Consider the following 16076-nt stretch of genomic DNA (forward strand, 5'->3'; position numbering starts at 1 on the left):
AAAAAAAAAGAGAAAACATTATCCTGAGTGAAATATCTCAGTCTCATAAAAACAAATATTGCATAAGGTCACAATAGTGGTAACAGAACAACTGAGCAAGATGTACAAATGTTCAAAGGGGGAAGGGAATGGGGAAAAGGAGGGGCCAAAAAAGGGAAAGTGGGAAAACCACTGGCTTGCAAAGGCTGATGGGCAGAGAGGTGGATGAAAGACTGATAAATGTTGAATAGGGACATGAAAAGACAGGGAGAAAATAGGTACAGAACAATGGTTATTATTTAAGAGATAATGCACATGAATGATTATGTAAAATACAAGGAATAACTCAACCACAACATATATGAATGATGGTATAAAACACAAAGTAAATGTGCAAAACATAACATATATGTATGATTATATGTAACCCAATAAAAACGTTTCATCTTCTTTGCCTGTAAGGAATACTTTGGTTACATTTCATTCAAAATGAATTTGTTTGATTTTATATTTTCAATACTCTTCACCAACACCACAATTCAAAGGCATCAATTCGTCTTTGTTATCCTAATTCACTGTCCTACTTTCAGATGCATAAGAAGCAGTTAAAAATACCATGGTTTGCATAAGGTACACCTTATTCTTTGTTCTTACTCTTTAGTACTTTTGAGAGGTCCTTGACAGCAGGTTTTCCCAGTGCAACATGTCTTTGGACTTCTTGACTGCTGTTTTCAGAAGTGTCAATTGTGGATCCAAGCAAAATAAGATTATTGACAACTTCAATCTTTTTCATTTGTCATAATGTTGACTAATGATCCAGTGGTGAGAATATTTGTTTTCTTTATATTGAGATATAATTCATAGTTTTTTTATGTAACTCTAATCTTTGATCATCAGCAGTAAGGGTTTCAAGTCTTCTCTTACTGAAAGCAAGGTAGTGCCATCTGCATAAAACAGCTGATGATGAATCTTTCTCCTATTCTGATGCCTTTATAATCTAGCATTCTCCTGTTCTGTTTATAATATTGCCTTTTAGTTTATGTGCAGGTACTGCCTAATCACAATTAATTGTTCTGGAATTTTCATTGTTTGCAATACGATTCATAGTATATTGTGATTCACACACTGTAATGTATTTGAATAGGAAATAAAGCAATGTGTGTGTGTGTGTGTATACATACATATACATATACATATACATATACATATACATATACATATACATATACACACATATATATTTTTTAAAAAGGCTCAAGGAATCAATGGAATACTAATTGACATGCTTCAGTTATCAGAGGCAGGCCTGGACATGCTTATTAGTCCATGCCAGGAAATTTAGAGGACAGCTACCTCTCTGACTGACTGGAAGATATCCATATTTGTTCCCATTCTCAAGAAAGGTGACCAAAAAGAATGGGTAAACATTATCAGTAATACGACATGAAAGCAAAGTATTACTAAAGATTCAAAAACGGCTAGAACAGTTCATTGACACAGAACTAACAGCGGTTCAAGCTGGGTTTAGAAGAGGTTGTGGCACCAGGGATATCACTACTGATGTCAGACAGATCCTGGTTGAAAACAGAGAATGCTGGAAGACTGTCTATTTGTGCTTTACTGACTTATGCAAAGACATCTGACTGTGATTTGTAACAGACTGACTAACACTGAAAAGAATGAGAATCCCAAAACACTTAATTATACTCTTACAAAATCTATACCTAGACCAAGAAGCTGTTGTCCAAACAGAAGAGGCAAACATTACATAGTTTAAAACCAGGAAACGTGTGAGTCATACCTACTCAAAATGTATATGCTGAACAAAAATGTGAGAAGCTGGACTATATTTGAAGAAAAATACAGCATCAGAAAAGGAGAAGACTTATCAACAACCTTTATACAGATTATACAACCTTACTTGCTGAAAATAAAGACAACTTGAAATATTTGCTGCAAAAGATTAAAGAATACAGCCTCCAGTATAGATTGTATCTCATCATCAAGAAGACAAAAATCCTCAGCAAGGCCTAAGCAACATCATGATTGAGGGAGAAAAGATTGAAAAGGTCAACAATTTCATCTTACTTGGATCCACAAATCAACACCCTTGGTACCAGCCCTCAGATCACGGAATATATACATTTGGTAAGTTTGCTGTTGGGGACTCTCCAATTTACTGAAAAGCAATGATGTCCATTTGAAGACTAAGATAGCCTGATTTGGGCCATGGTCTTTTCAATCCTTGCTATGCTGTAGAGAATTGGACAATGAACAAGGATGATAGAAGAACTGACTGATGCCTTTGAGTTGTGGTGCTTGCTCATTTTTGCATGTATTTGAGGTGAGTGAAAACAAGATAATAAAGTAACATCTTTTTTCCTTTTCTTGTCATGAACCTTTGAATCAGATCCTATCAGCACAGGAGGAGAATGACCCCCTCCTTTTCCAGCAGAGCATCTGGTGGATTCGAATCACACACCTTTGGGATTGCAGTGAAGCTTCTTGCCACTAAGCCACAACAGCTCCAAAGTAACATCTTTGTAAGATTTTCTTACCATTTTTTTAAGCGTAAATTTATTCTCAGTTTAGAGGGCTATATGTGCAAATTTAGGGCACTGGCTGTAGAAGGAGGCTTTATTGCTGCTAGCTCTGAGTGGTCTCTCTTTTACAGCTTCTATTTCTGAGTAGGTTTCTGTTCATTGAGGCATTATAGCTCCCCCATGTGTCTGAAGCACATGCCACCCTCCATTCAAATGGTTCATCGCTGTTAACATTCTTCCTTTGCATACTTAATCTATTTTATACATCTTTAGATGTGTTTCTCTCATCTTCCCAGCTAGGTTAGAAACCACAAAAGGTTATGAATTTCTTCTAACTCAGTGTGCCTCTCAATGGAATAATAAAAAAGCAGAAGAAAGAAACATTTTTTTCAATGTATGGATCTCCATACCTTGACTGATTATTCTTCTAGAGAGTGGATCTGAAGTAGGCTACTGAAGGGAATATAGTGATATGGGGAAAAAAAAGACGTATCTACTTTTAGTCATCGATTTCTAGTCTAAGGAAGTTACCAAGTGGAAGCAGCTTTGAGACTGATAAAAGTCTATGTCCTATGCTCCCTGGTACCAGAGACCAGACTAATCTCTGTCCTGCTTCAGTAATTGTTAGAAAACTCTTAATTGTTATTAGATGCCATCAACTATGACTCACTGCAAGCCTCCTGACTCTTCAACTCTAATAATAAATGCCCAGATGCATCTCATGCCCCGTGGAACTTAAGGACCCAGTTATCTAACTCTGTAGGGTAGGCCCAGTCCTACCAAGCAATGAAATGCACCTCATCCCGCTAGGGAGTCTCCTTCTGGAAAGCATTCAACTCTGACGTCACAAGCTGGTGTGGAAGCTACTCTGTGTCTGTCCCAATCTCCTTACAGGTTTTCTAATTCCACTGCTGTGTTTCTCTGGTTCTCCACATGATGCCTTCCATGATTTTAAAATTCTCCGCTTTCTGATCCTTCACCGAATTAACTTTGTCTATAATTCCACCAACAGTCTCTTCAAGGCAATCTACATTTTACTATTAGGCACTTTAAAACTGTCCCAGATTCTACTTATCCAATTCCAAAACCATTTCCACTTTTTTATTATCTGTTACCTCTTGCAGTATCAAATACTGATTAATGCTGCTATGTTATTGTTAGTAAGTACCGTTGAGTCATAGATGACTCATAGCGACGCTATGAATGAAAGTCCTGAACAGGCATTGACTTTCATCGTTTCTCTAAATTCACAGAGTTTCTGGAGACAAGCTGTTTCAGAAGTGGATGACACTCTTGCTTCCAAGCCTGTTTTAATTTGAGAACACCAAACAGTGTCCACCATGTGTAACCATTATTGCATTTGACACATTAGTATCACAGTGTTTTACCATCACAGCAACTAGCTTACCTCTGTAAAACAAATGGAGAGACCAGTGCTACACTACTTAGAAGAATTGTTGTTGTTATGTGCCATCGAGTTACTTGTGACTCATAGCGACCCTACGTACAACATCCCTAAACTCTGCTCTGTTCTGTGCCAATCGCACCGTCTCCAATACACCCTTCCCCATTACCCCAGTCACTGAATCAATCCACCTCATAGGGGGCCTTCCCCTTCTGCGCTGTCCCTCCACCCTACCAAGCATGATGTCCCTCTCCAAGGACCAGTCCCTCCTTGCAACATGTCCAAAGTATGTTGGATAGAGCCTTAGAATCCTTGCCTCCAAGGAGCAGCCCGGTTTGACCCTTTCCAGGATGAATGTTTGTTTTCCTAAAAGTCCATGGTACCCTCAATACTCTTCTCCAGCACCACAGCTAGAAGGCATCAATTCTCCTTCTATCCTCCTTAGTCATTGTCCAACTCTCTGATGCATAATATGTGATAGCAAAGACTATGGCCTGTATCAGATGCACCTTAGTTTCCAGAGTGACACCATTGCTCTTCAGTACTTTGGAGAGGTCCCTAACAACAGACTTTCCCATGGCAATATGTCTTCTAATTTCTGGCTACTGGTGCCGAGAGTGTTGACTATGGAGCCAAGCAAACTGAAGCTGTGAACAATCTCAATCTCTTCACCATCCATCCTGATGCTGCCAATTGGTCCAGTTGTGAGAATCTTTGTCTTCCCGATATTGAGCCTCAATCCATATTGGAGGCTGCAGTCCTTGATCCTCTACAGCAAGCGCTTCAGGTTCTCCTCGGTTTCAGCAAGCAGGGTTATACCATCTGCATATCGCAGATTGTTGATAGATCTTCCACCAATCTTGACCCCACACTTCTCCTCATAGAGCCCAGCCTCCCAGATAATCTGTTCTGCATACAGGTTGAAAAGGTATGGAGACAGGACACATCCCTGGCATACGCCCTTCCCAATTTTGAACCATGTAGTGTTTCCTTGCTCTGGTCTGACGACTGCCTCTTGGTCCAAGTATAGGTTTCTCATTAGCACGATGAAGTGTTCTAGGATTCCCATTTTTCTCAGAGTCAGCCACAGTTTGTTATGATCCACACAGTCAAACACCTTTGCATAGTCAATGAAACACAGATAGACATTCTTCTGGTACTCCCTGTTTTCAGCTAAGATCCATCTAACATTAGCTACAATATCCCTAGTATGACGACGCCTTCTAAACCCAGCCTGGACTTCTGGCAGTTCTCTGCTGATGTGTTGTTCCAGTCATTTTTGGATAACCTTCGGTAGAATCTTGCTTGCATGTGAAATCAATGATATTGTTCTATAGTTTCCACACTCTGTTGGGTCACCCTTCTTTGGGATGGGAACAAATATAGATCTCTTCCAGTCAGTTGGCCAAGTGGCTGTTCTCCAGATTTCTTGGCACAACTTCGTGAGCACGTCCAGGGCAGCATCTGTCAGCTGAAATATGTTAACTGGTATACCATCTATTCCTGGAACCTTATTTTTTGCTATTTACTTAAAAGAATGTTGGACTGAAAACAATTAAAACCAGGCCCAAGGGCCCAAATGCCTTTTTAAATACAAGACCAAATCCAATCAGCTCACACACAATTGACCAACAGTCCACTCCTAACACTCAGCCAAAATAGAAAACATACGTTTGTAGAATCCAGATGTTCCACTCATTTTCCCTGAACTAGTAAGCAGCCCCAAATTGGCAACTAAATGCCTTTTTAAATATGTGGCCAAATACAATCAGCTCACACCCAATTGCATTAGCTCACTTACTTTTCTTTTTTTCAAGGAAGCCCTAGTGGCCTAGTACTAAGAAGATGCACTACAATCTCAAAGGTATGAAGTTTGAATCCACCAGCTGTTCCATGGGAAAAGGATAGGCAGTCCCCCCCCCCCATGTGACTCACTGTCCCCAAAAACCCACTGGAGGCTCAACTATGAGTCGGTTTCAACTTGATGGCACACAAGAACATTTATCTGGAACAAGATATATTCACTTCAATTAAATTGTTAAGGTACCTCAATAGCTCTTTTTTCTTTCCAGTTTGGGAAACGGAAATTGTTGTCTTCATAATACTTTTCCCACAATCAACAGACCTTAATATAAAGTTAAATAATAAATGTCTGCAATGTTCTCTTCTCTTTTTTCCTGATGCTTCTGTGAACATCTGCTGACTTCTCTTTACAGACTCCACATGTTACTGTTGTTGTTATGTGCTGTCGAATCGTTTGCGACTCATAGCAACCCTATGCACAACAGCCCTAAACCCTGCTTTTATCCTGTGCCAATTGCACTGCCTCTGACACACCCATCCCAATTACCCCAGTGACTGAATCAAACTACTTCATAGAGGGTCTTCCCCTCCTGTGCTGTCCCTCCACCTTACCAAGCATGATGTCTCTCTCCAAGGACATGTCTCTCCTTACAACATGTCCAAAGTATGTCAGGCGAAGCCCCAGATCCTTGCCTCCAAGGAGCAGCCCGGTTTGACCCTCTCCAGGATGAATCTGTTTGTTTTCTTGGCAGTCCAGGGTACATTCAATACTCTTCTCCAGTACCACAGCTCAAAGGCATCAATCAATTCTCTATCTTCCCTAGTCATTTTCCAACTCTCTGATGCATAACAAGTGATTGCAAAGACCCTGGCCTGTATCAGGCGCACCTTAGTCTCCAGAGAGACACTGTTGCTCTTGAGTACTTTAGAGAGGTCCCTAACAAGAGACTTTCCCATCGCAATACGTTTTTTGATTTCCTGGCTGCTGGTGCCAAGAGTGTTGACCGTGGAGCCAAGCAAACTGAAGCTGTGAACAATCTCAATCTCTTCACCATCCATCCGGATGCTACCAATTGGTCCAGTGGTGAGAATCTTTGTCTTCTTGACATTGAGCCTCAGTCCATACTGAAGGCTGCAGTCCTTGACCCTCTGCAGCAAGTGCATGAGGTCCTTCTCAGTTTCGGCAAGCAGGGAATAGATCTTCCACCAATCCTGATGCCACAATTCTCCTCATAGAGCCCAGCCTCTCGGATAATCTGCTCTGCATACAGGTTGAAAAGGTATGGGGATTGGACACATCCCTGACTCCACATACATATCATATAACCCACTCCACTGCCAACTTGGACAGAGGCTCAGCAAAAATAAAGGCACTGTACTGGTTTTGTTTCCCATTTTCCTATTACTGCTTTTGGAAACAAATTTGTCTATGAAAAGACTATTTTTTTTTCCAGTTTTGAATGAGTATAAGTCAAATGTTTAAACTATCTATATCAAAATATGACAGGATTTCCTTTACTGGCATGTGAGGTAAAAATGTTACTGTAAAAGTCTACTTGGTGCCCCCAAAATCCACTCATTAGATTGATTTAGAAGCTGTTCCCTTCTGGTGCTGGCGAGAAAAGGCTCATTCTCAGGATTAGGCATCAATTCCAACAAATGACAGATGGAGGATTCCAGAGACTGTTAATACAACAACAGGATGGACACGCCATCTTAAAATATTTCATCTGAATTTCAAGCTGAAATAAGAAATTGGAATAAAAACTTCATTTCTCTCCTGTTGCTTTGGTCTTGTGGACAATAATACTGATTACTGGGAGGAAATAATAATTATTGGGGGGGGAACAGCTGTAGGGAATAATGTGTGCCACTTCAGAAAAGAAAAAAGCATGATGATGAGGAAGTCAATTAGAAATACGTTGAAACAAAAAAAAGAAAAAAAGAAATACGTTGAAACTGAACAAAGGAATTAGCTATTTCACATGCTTATTTTCCATGGATTTCCTGGAGGCATCAGAGTGGTTTAGGGTGTGTAAGAAGCAAAATTAAATACTTCTCATGTAGAGATGGACTCCCTGACTCACCACAGTGGCACATGATAGTGAATCTCTTTTATTAATAAATAAAAGGTCTGGTAAGGTTGTTGTTGTTGTGCATTGAGTCAGAAATGACCCATAGCTGACTATCCAGATTTTCAGAGGCAGCAAATCACACAGGAGGAGAATGCTCATCCCTTTCCCATTGAGCAGCTGGTGGACTCGAACTATATGCTTTTGGGATTGCAGCACAGCTTTCTAGAACAAGGCCACCAGTTTCTAAAATTAATTCGGGCTCAAAACTAATTTTCTCTCCTCTCTTACTCTCACAAAATGTATTGCTAGGTATACTGTCAGCTTAGTCCATTAAACAGACGAATATCTATTGTCTAACCCCCTGAAGGGGGCACCACTGAGCAGTTTCCTATTAACCCATTCACTTTCCATCACCAGCTATGAGAGTTAAAACTAGTACTTTCCATTTGAGATCCTCCATGGGCAAAGGCAGATTGTGTGGTCCTGTTCTCTGAATAAAGAGAGAGACACTAGGGGGGTAAAAGAACAAGACCCACTATAGACCAACTTTCAACAAAAGCAAGGAAGGTGAAGATGTCATTTTCATGTAGTGTCATAACATGTCTCATAAAGAACTGATGAGCATGATTTTGCTTTGGGCTAGCTAATATTATGGTAAAAGTTATCTAAAACATGGGTGTCAGATGTTTGGACAAGGCTATAGTAGAGATAAAACAAGTAAACGGTTTTAACAAACAGAAATTTATTCTGTAACAGTTTAGGAGTTCAGAATACAAGCTCTAGGGGCAGGCATCATCTCTGTTAATTGTGTAGAAAGTCTTTGTTTCCTTCAGCATGTCTGGCTTTCCCAGGAACATGTACGTGTTCTGTCTGGCCTTCTCCAGTGTCAAGGAGGTTCAGTATGCAGGGATCCCAGTTCAAAGAGGTATTCCAATCCTGGCAACTCCTTCTTGGTGGTACTACCTAGCTTTCTAAGATTTTAAACATCAATCCAAGTAAATCTTTGACAATCTGAGTATTTTCAGTTTAACACTGCTTACTGGTCCAATAGTAAGGTCTTTTATGCTGAGGTGTAATTCATACTGAAGGCTTTTAGACTTTGACCTCTTACATAAGGTTGTCTTTACTTTCAGAAAGCAAGGCTTTCTGCTGCTCAGTAAGTAACAAGTCTTTTTCCAATCCCAACACTACATTCTTCACATATAAAGCAGCTTCTCTCACCGCCATTGATTCCAACCCTTAGTGACCCTCTGTCGGCTTTCCAAGGCTGTAAATCTTAACGAAAGGAGATTGCTCATCTCTGAGTTAAAACTGCTGGGTTTTTTAAATGTTAGGCCTTTTAATAGCAGCACAACATCTTATGGACTGCAATACCTGAGATCCTTGATAAAATGACTCAATGGCAAAGTATTTCTAACATTCAAACAAGAACAGTTCCAGCTAATCTAAATGAGATGCCATCTACTTTAAGGCAAATATATGCAGAAAAGGTTTTAAAAAACTTAAAAAATGGAATTAAAAAGTAAAATTTTTAAATTACCCAGTAGACATGTGTCTCTTCCCCATCTCTCTATGGTGTTGTCAATTGGCCCAGTGGTGAAAATCTTTGTCTTCTTGATGCTGGATTTCAATCCATATTGAAGACTACAGTTCTTGACCATCATCAGCAAATACTTCAGATCCCACTCATTTTTGGCAAGCAAGGTTGTGGCATCTGCATAACACTGGGGGTTGATGAGTCTTCCTCCAATCCTGATGCCATATTCCTGCTCATAAAGTCCAGCCTCCTGAGTAATCTGTTCTGCATATAGATTGAAAAGGTATGGAGACAGGATGCATTCCCGACACACTCCTTTCCTGATTTTGAACCATACAGTGTTTCCTTGCTCTGTTCTTACTACTGCCTTCTGGTCCAAGCATAGGTTTTGCATGAACACAATCAGGTTCTGGGATTCTCATTCTTCTCAAAGTCAGGCACAATTTGTTGTGATCCACAGTCAAATGCCTTTGCATAGTCAATGAAACATAGACAGGCATTCCTCTGGTACTCTGCTTTCATCCAAAATATATCTGACATTGGTTATGATGTCCCTTGTACCATGGTCTCTTCTAAGCCCAGCTTGCACTTTTGGCAGTTGTCAGTTGATTCCAGTAATTTTTGGATAATCTTCTGCAGGATTTTGCTTGTGTGAGTGAGGTCTGCAATGTTGTTGTTACTGTTATGTGCCACTGAGTTGCTTTTGACTCAGAGCAACCCTATGTACACCAGCTCTTAATCTTGTTCTATTCTGAGCCAATGTTATTGTCTCTGACATACCTACCCCCTTTCCACACTCTGGTAGTTGTTCTCCAGGTTTTCTGGCACAGCCTGGTGAGCATGTCCAGTGCTGCATCTGTTGAAATATCACTGGGCCAACTGGCAGCACATGATAGATGGGAAAAAAAGACTGAGATTATTAACAACTTCAGCATGCCTGGTTCCACAACCAATACTCATGGCACCAACAGTCGGAACTAAAAATATTATATTAGGTAAATCTGCTGCCAGGGACCTATGCTGAAGAACAACGATGTCAGCCGAGAGACAAACATGTGCCTGATCCAGGCCATGATCTTTGCAATTAGTTGCTACACATCAAAAAAGCTAAGCAAAAACTAAGGATGACAGAAGAATTAATGACTTTGAGTTGTGGTGCTGGAAAAGAATACTGTACATACCATGAACTGTCAAGAGAACAAATAGATGTGTCCTGGAGAGGGTAAAACCAGGTTACTCAGTGGAGGCAAGCATTTTGAAACTCTGACATATTTTGAGCATGATGCTAGGAGGGACCAAGCCTCAAATGACATCAAGCTTGGAAGGGTAAAGGGATAGCACAAGAGAGGAAGATTCTGCCTAAGGAGGACTGACACAATAACTGAGGTTTTGGGGGTAGATGTGTCAGAAATGGTGAGATAGGCTCAGGACAGATCAGGGTTCAGAACTATTGTGTACCGGGTTGCTATGAGTTGCCGACAACTCAACAGCATGTAACAAAAACATATAACCATATAAAACTACTTTACTTGGTAAAAGAACATATTAAAAAATCAGCAATTGATTTTACAAGTGAACTTTCCCTTGACTGGAATAAAAATATTTTCAAACTCAAATTATATTAAACTTATATATATGCAGTTACATCTCAAATACAAGTGTGAAACTTAAGAAACAGAATTTACAAACCTGTGCAAATATCTTCACCAGTCTTGAATGATGTGAGGGTCGAATCTGCAAATATTCTCTCCACCACTGCTTAGCATATACAAGAAATAAACGTTCCCTCTCTGCAGTTTTCTGACGTTCCAAAGCAAGCTTGCAATTAAAAAGAAATTCATTTCAATTTCTAGTCCTTTCACATGGATCTCAATTAACATCTATGAAAGCGGAGATCAAGAAAGACAATGACTTTGCATTAGGCAAATCTGCTGTATGGACCTCTTCAATGCAATAAAGAGCAAAGACATTAGGTAAAAAACTCTGAGTGTGTCTGATTCAAGTCATGGTGTTTTCAATGGTTTCTTAAGATTGTTAAAGTTCGACAACAAATAAGGAAGGCCAGTGAAGAACTTGGTGAAGCCTTTGAATCGTAGTGCTGATGAAAAATATTGAATATACCACATATTGCCAAACAAAAAAATAAATGTGTTCTGGAAGAAGTCCAGCCAGAGTGCTCTTTACAAGTAAAGATCTTCATCTCACATATTTTGGGCATGCTCTCTGGAAGGCCAGTCTTTGGAAAAAGGACATCATACTCGGAAAGGTGCAATATCAAAGAAAAAAAGGAAGACTTTCAAGTAGATAGACTGACACAGTGACTGAACAACAGATACAGTGAGGATGATTCAGGATTGGGCAATATTTCATCTCTTGTACAAAGAGATGCTATTAGATGGCATCTAACAGCACTATTCATTCTTATTAATTAATATCTGGAAAATAGTAATAAATCTGGCTACTTCTCTTCATCTCCACCATCATCATAGCACCCTGTTTCTACACTTCCCTCTAATAAACTTGATTTTCCAAATTATAGCTACTTATTCTTTTTTTAAGGGAAAGACTCAAATAATAAATCCTATTCAGTCAATTCCTTGCTTATACTACTACAATTATTTCTTAACACACAGCAAATTACTTGTGCTAGCTTATAAAATCTGGTTCTTGTCTAGAAAGATTTCTCCATTCCTCTTCCCACTAGAACTTCCTCACCCCACTAGACCTTCCTCACACAGGGCTCTTTCTGTTCCCGACGAAGGCCTTGGGCACTTGGTTGCTTCCATTGCCTGAAATGGTCAACCTTTGCATGGCTGGGCTCCTCTTGCTTTTCACACCTCTCCCTAATCACTTAATCTAAAGTTGTTGTTATGTGTCATTGAGTCAGAATCGACTCTTAGCTCCAGCAGGTTTTCAGAGGCTATAAATCACATGGAGGAAGACTGTACATCTTTCTCCTTCAGAGCAGCTGGTGGATTAGAACTTTGTGCCTAACAACTCTCTCCCATCACCTTGTAACAATTCTCCACAAAGCATCTTCTAATGTCTTAAAGCTGCCTATTGTTAATTTCCCTACCAGAAGCCAAGTTCCTAAAGAGCAAATTGTCTACTTTGTGCATAGTTATATATTCAGTATCTGTAACAATAACTTGACATTCAAAATACCTGTGTAAGATCAATAAAATTTGCCAGGCTAATTAACAGAAAAATGCATTAATAGCTGTATAATTGTTAAGGGGAAATTAGAAAAATTGGAAATAATGTCTTATCCAAAATAGACAAATAATTTTCAATTACTAAAAAATTGCTATCCATTTTTATCAGATATATAAAAGGATCAATCTGATAGAGGCATGTTGGGCTAAAGGCTCAATATCAAGACTAAAGTGCCTGCATGACAAGTAACTATAACCCATACAGTGAAACTAAATAGGGGTGATAGGCCCAATCTGAGGGGATGATCAAGAATAAGTCCTCATAAAACTCAACAAAATTACGAGGGGGGGGGGAGACGTCTCTCCTGTTACATCCTGGAAGGGTCATGCACGTCTCCCCCGACAGTGCAGCAAAAAATGTTGTTTACAAGCCCACAATAAACACTGATGAAATAACTACTAAGCTTCACCCTATTGGTATCCCTTCATTACGCCTCTATGCTCTACAGCTTTCAAATTCTAATGTTCTAATCCTTGTGCTGTTTTCATGAATATTCCTAGAATTTCCTCTAGGCAAGTAAATTTATCTTTTTTTCTCATTTTTGTTAATCTTTGAGATGCTAATCTAAACACTAATAATAAATGATGACTTTCTTTAAGGAAGAGTACCTTCTAGAGTAAATCCCTCTCCCAGTGTCTTAGAGTCTCAGAACCAACCAGCTCATTGCTGACCTGCCACTGAGGTTTTGAGGCTGTAAACTGCATAGGAGGAGACTGCCTATCTCTCTCCCCCAGAGCTGCTACTGAACTGCCAGAGAGACTTGACCTTTGGGATAGCAGCACAGCTTCCTACTGACTATACCACTAAAATAATAAAGATAAAAAAATATTTGGGATTACTTACCTGTGTATTCACTACTTCTTGAGATATCAGTTGACTGAGTGGTGGGTATGTCTCAAGTTTTATATTTAAAATTCCCACAGAAACTTTTGATTCTGTGCCTATAAATATAAATATTTAAAAATTCAGAAGTTAAAATATTACATATATTTAGTTATCTAAAGTCTAATAAAAATATTTGGGAATTTGGTGCTTTACCACTTACAAAGGATAAACATAATATTCAGTAATGTCTTTAAAATTCATATGAAAGATTAATTAGATCAGATTACAGATTTTTTTACAAAAGTTTCTTACCAACTTATTGAAAAGCAAATAAAATTATGGATTTGTTAAAAAAAAAGTTTCTTACCTAATTATAATTATTATCTATTTTCACAGCTTTCTAATAAGATTTATACAGAATTTTGAGGGCCTAAATAAAGGTTTTGCAATTGTTCATTTTTATCATCTTGGTAAAAATTTTATCTTCATGAAATGTAGAACACCTCATGTTGCTTCCTCCATGGGGGGGAGAAAAAGTCGGAAACCATCTATAACCTTTATTTGTTTTATATAATAAATTTCTATTTACTCCATTTCCATTTATCATGCTGTATGTGTGCATATATTTTCAACTTGTGTGGATTTTTAAATGAAAACACAAATATGCTTCACTCAGAGAAACTGAATACTTTCTTGACCAATCTGGGTTGCTTGTATATGGGTAATTATTACAAGTACTATGTTTGGCCTATTTTTTATGATAAATGCTTGGTGATTTTTTTTTTTAATTTTTAAGATAAATCTCCCATATAAAGAAAACCTCTATGTCTATTTCTCATTTAAATAACACACCAGCATTCTCATAAAAATCTAATAAAATCTATTCTGTTCCTGCAGATTTAAATCTGTAACTAAATTTCAACACCAAAGTAAATGCATTCTATGCCATCCTGTAACACTAGTAGGTTTTGCAACAATTTTCAACAGACTAACAACTATGTATCCAGAATAGTGTTCAAGGTTGCAGGGAGACATTGATGAGGAATACAAGAATATCTCTGCTCTCCAGGCTACTACTCACTAATGTAAACATTGAACTGGTTATCACCTACCTCCTAAGTGCCACTTTTCCATACATAAGCCTACTGCATACTCTGTTAAACTGCTACTGTAGGAAGCCAGTTGGTGTTTTTTTTTAACAGTCATCAAGAATATTAGTTTTTAAGGGAGCTCTGGTGACCTAGTGGCAAGAAGCAGCACTGCAATCCTAGAGGTACATGGTTTGAATCCACCAGATGCTCTGCTGGAGAAGGAGGAGCAATCTCCTGTACCAGTCAGATCTGATTTGACAGTACACATAGAAATAATAAAATAAATTTTAAAAAAAGAATATTAGTTTTTAAATAGTCTTATATACCCTATAGAATTATGGTGGCCTAGGTTAAGAAGCTATGCTGCAATTCCAAAGGCAGGTGGTTCAAATCCACCAGCTGCTCCACTGAAGAAAGATGGGCAATATTCTCCCATACAATTTTCTGTCTCTGAAAACCTGCTGGAGGGTCAGCTATAGGTTGGTTCTGACTCAAAAGCACACACGAGTACATATACATTTAAAGGGAAGGAGACCCTCAGAATTTCCATATTCATTTAAAAAAACAAAAACAAAAAACCCCAACATTTTGCAGACTGACTGACATGCTTGACTTACACTATTCATGAAGACATTTCCTGTTTATACTATTAGAGTGGTAATTCTCCCAATAAAATTTTATTACATGATAACTTATAGAAAATTTTTAACTATAAAATGTAACAAACCAACCACAGCGGATAAAGTGAATGTTCACACACTGTGAGAAATGTATTCAACTGACCAAATGTGGGCACAAATTGCTGAATGGGAAACTAAACTGCTACTGTTGTGTGTATCACAGAGTCAGAATCAACCCATAGCTGACCATCCAGCGGGTTTTCAGAGACAATTAATCATAGGGAAGGAGACAGCCCATCCTTCTCCTGCAGAGCAGCTGTTGGCCTATTGCCACTAAGCCACCAGAGCTCCCTAGAACTGCTATAAAAACAAACCTTCACTAAATACATAATAAAAATATCACTACTTTTTAAAAGAGAGGGAAGCCAATCTCTTCTTTTCAAAAGCCATAAGACTTGGTTTTTAGTATGAACTTAGGCAATTAACTCTAAAATACTGAAGTTATGAATTCCCAAAAGAGTAAAATCACCCTTCCAAAAATTAAAGAAAAATTTTGTAATTTTAACCAAAGGAAATCCAATTTTAACTTTATGTATTAATTGGTATTAATCTACCAAATGTTAGCCAGAAAATATATGAAAACAAGAAAGGGGGGGAAGGTTGTAGTTTAAAAAATTCTTTTTTATTTAAAATATACACATACACAAAATATATCCACAAACTGTAGCTAAGGACAGTAACAGGGACACTAAGCATCATACCTACACCCATAAGCTCCACGGTAAGACTGGTCATTCCATTTTCTGAGCCCAAAACTGATCGCCATTCAAGGAAATAAGAGGCTACTAGTGTGGTTTCACCAAATATATCTGTTTTGATTAGCACAATATGAACTGGATCACTTATTGATAACATTGTTGTTGAGTCAGCCATTCTAGTTCCATCACCTAGTTACAGAAATCAAAGAAGGGAACAATTATAT

General features: G+C 38.5%; 1 protein-coding gene across 2 annotated transcripts in view; it reads right to left on the reverse strand.

Annotated features, from left to right (window-relative positions):
- The window catches only part of CEP76 (centrosomal protein 76kDa), a 103325-nt gene that overhangs the window by 81938 nt on the left and 5311 nt on the right, over positions 1-16076 (reverse strand). For both annotated transcript variants that reach the window (XM_006897018.1, XM_006897019.1), the window contains 3 exons: positions 15856-16041; positions 13402-13499; positions 11032-11160 (listed from right to left, as the gene is read on the reverse strand). In XM_006897018.1, coding sequence (XP_006897080.1) covers positions 11032-11160; positions 13402-13499; positions 15856-16041 — 413 coding nt within the window. The remainder of the gene's footprint in view (positions 1-11031; positions 11161-13401; positions 13500-15855; positions 16042-16076) is intronic.

Source organism: Elephantulus edwardii, unplaced genomic scaffold, assembly GCF_000299155.1.
Source record: "Elephantulus edwardii isolate Elephantulus edwardi_28Jun2011 unplaced genomic scaffold, EleEdw1.0 scaffold00196, whole genome shotgun sequence".
In the NCBI taxonomy this organism is placed as follows: domain Eukaryota; kingdom Metazoa; phylum Chordata; class Mammalia; order Macroscelidea; family Macroscelididae; genus Elephantulus; species Elephantulus edwardii.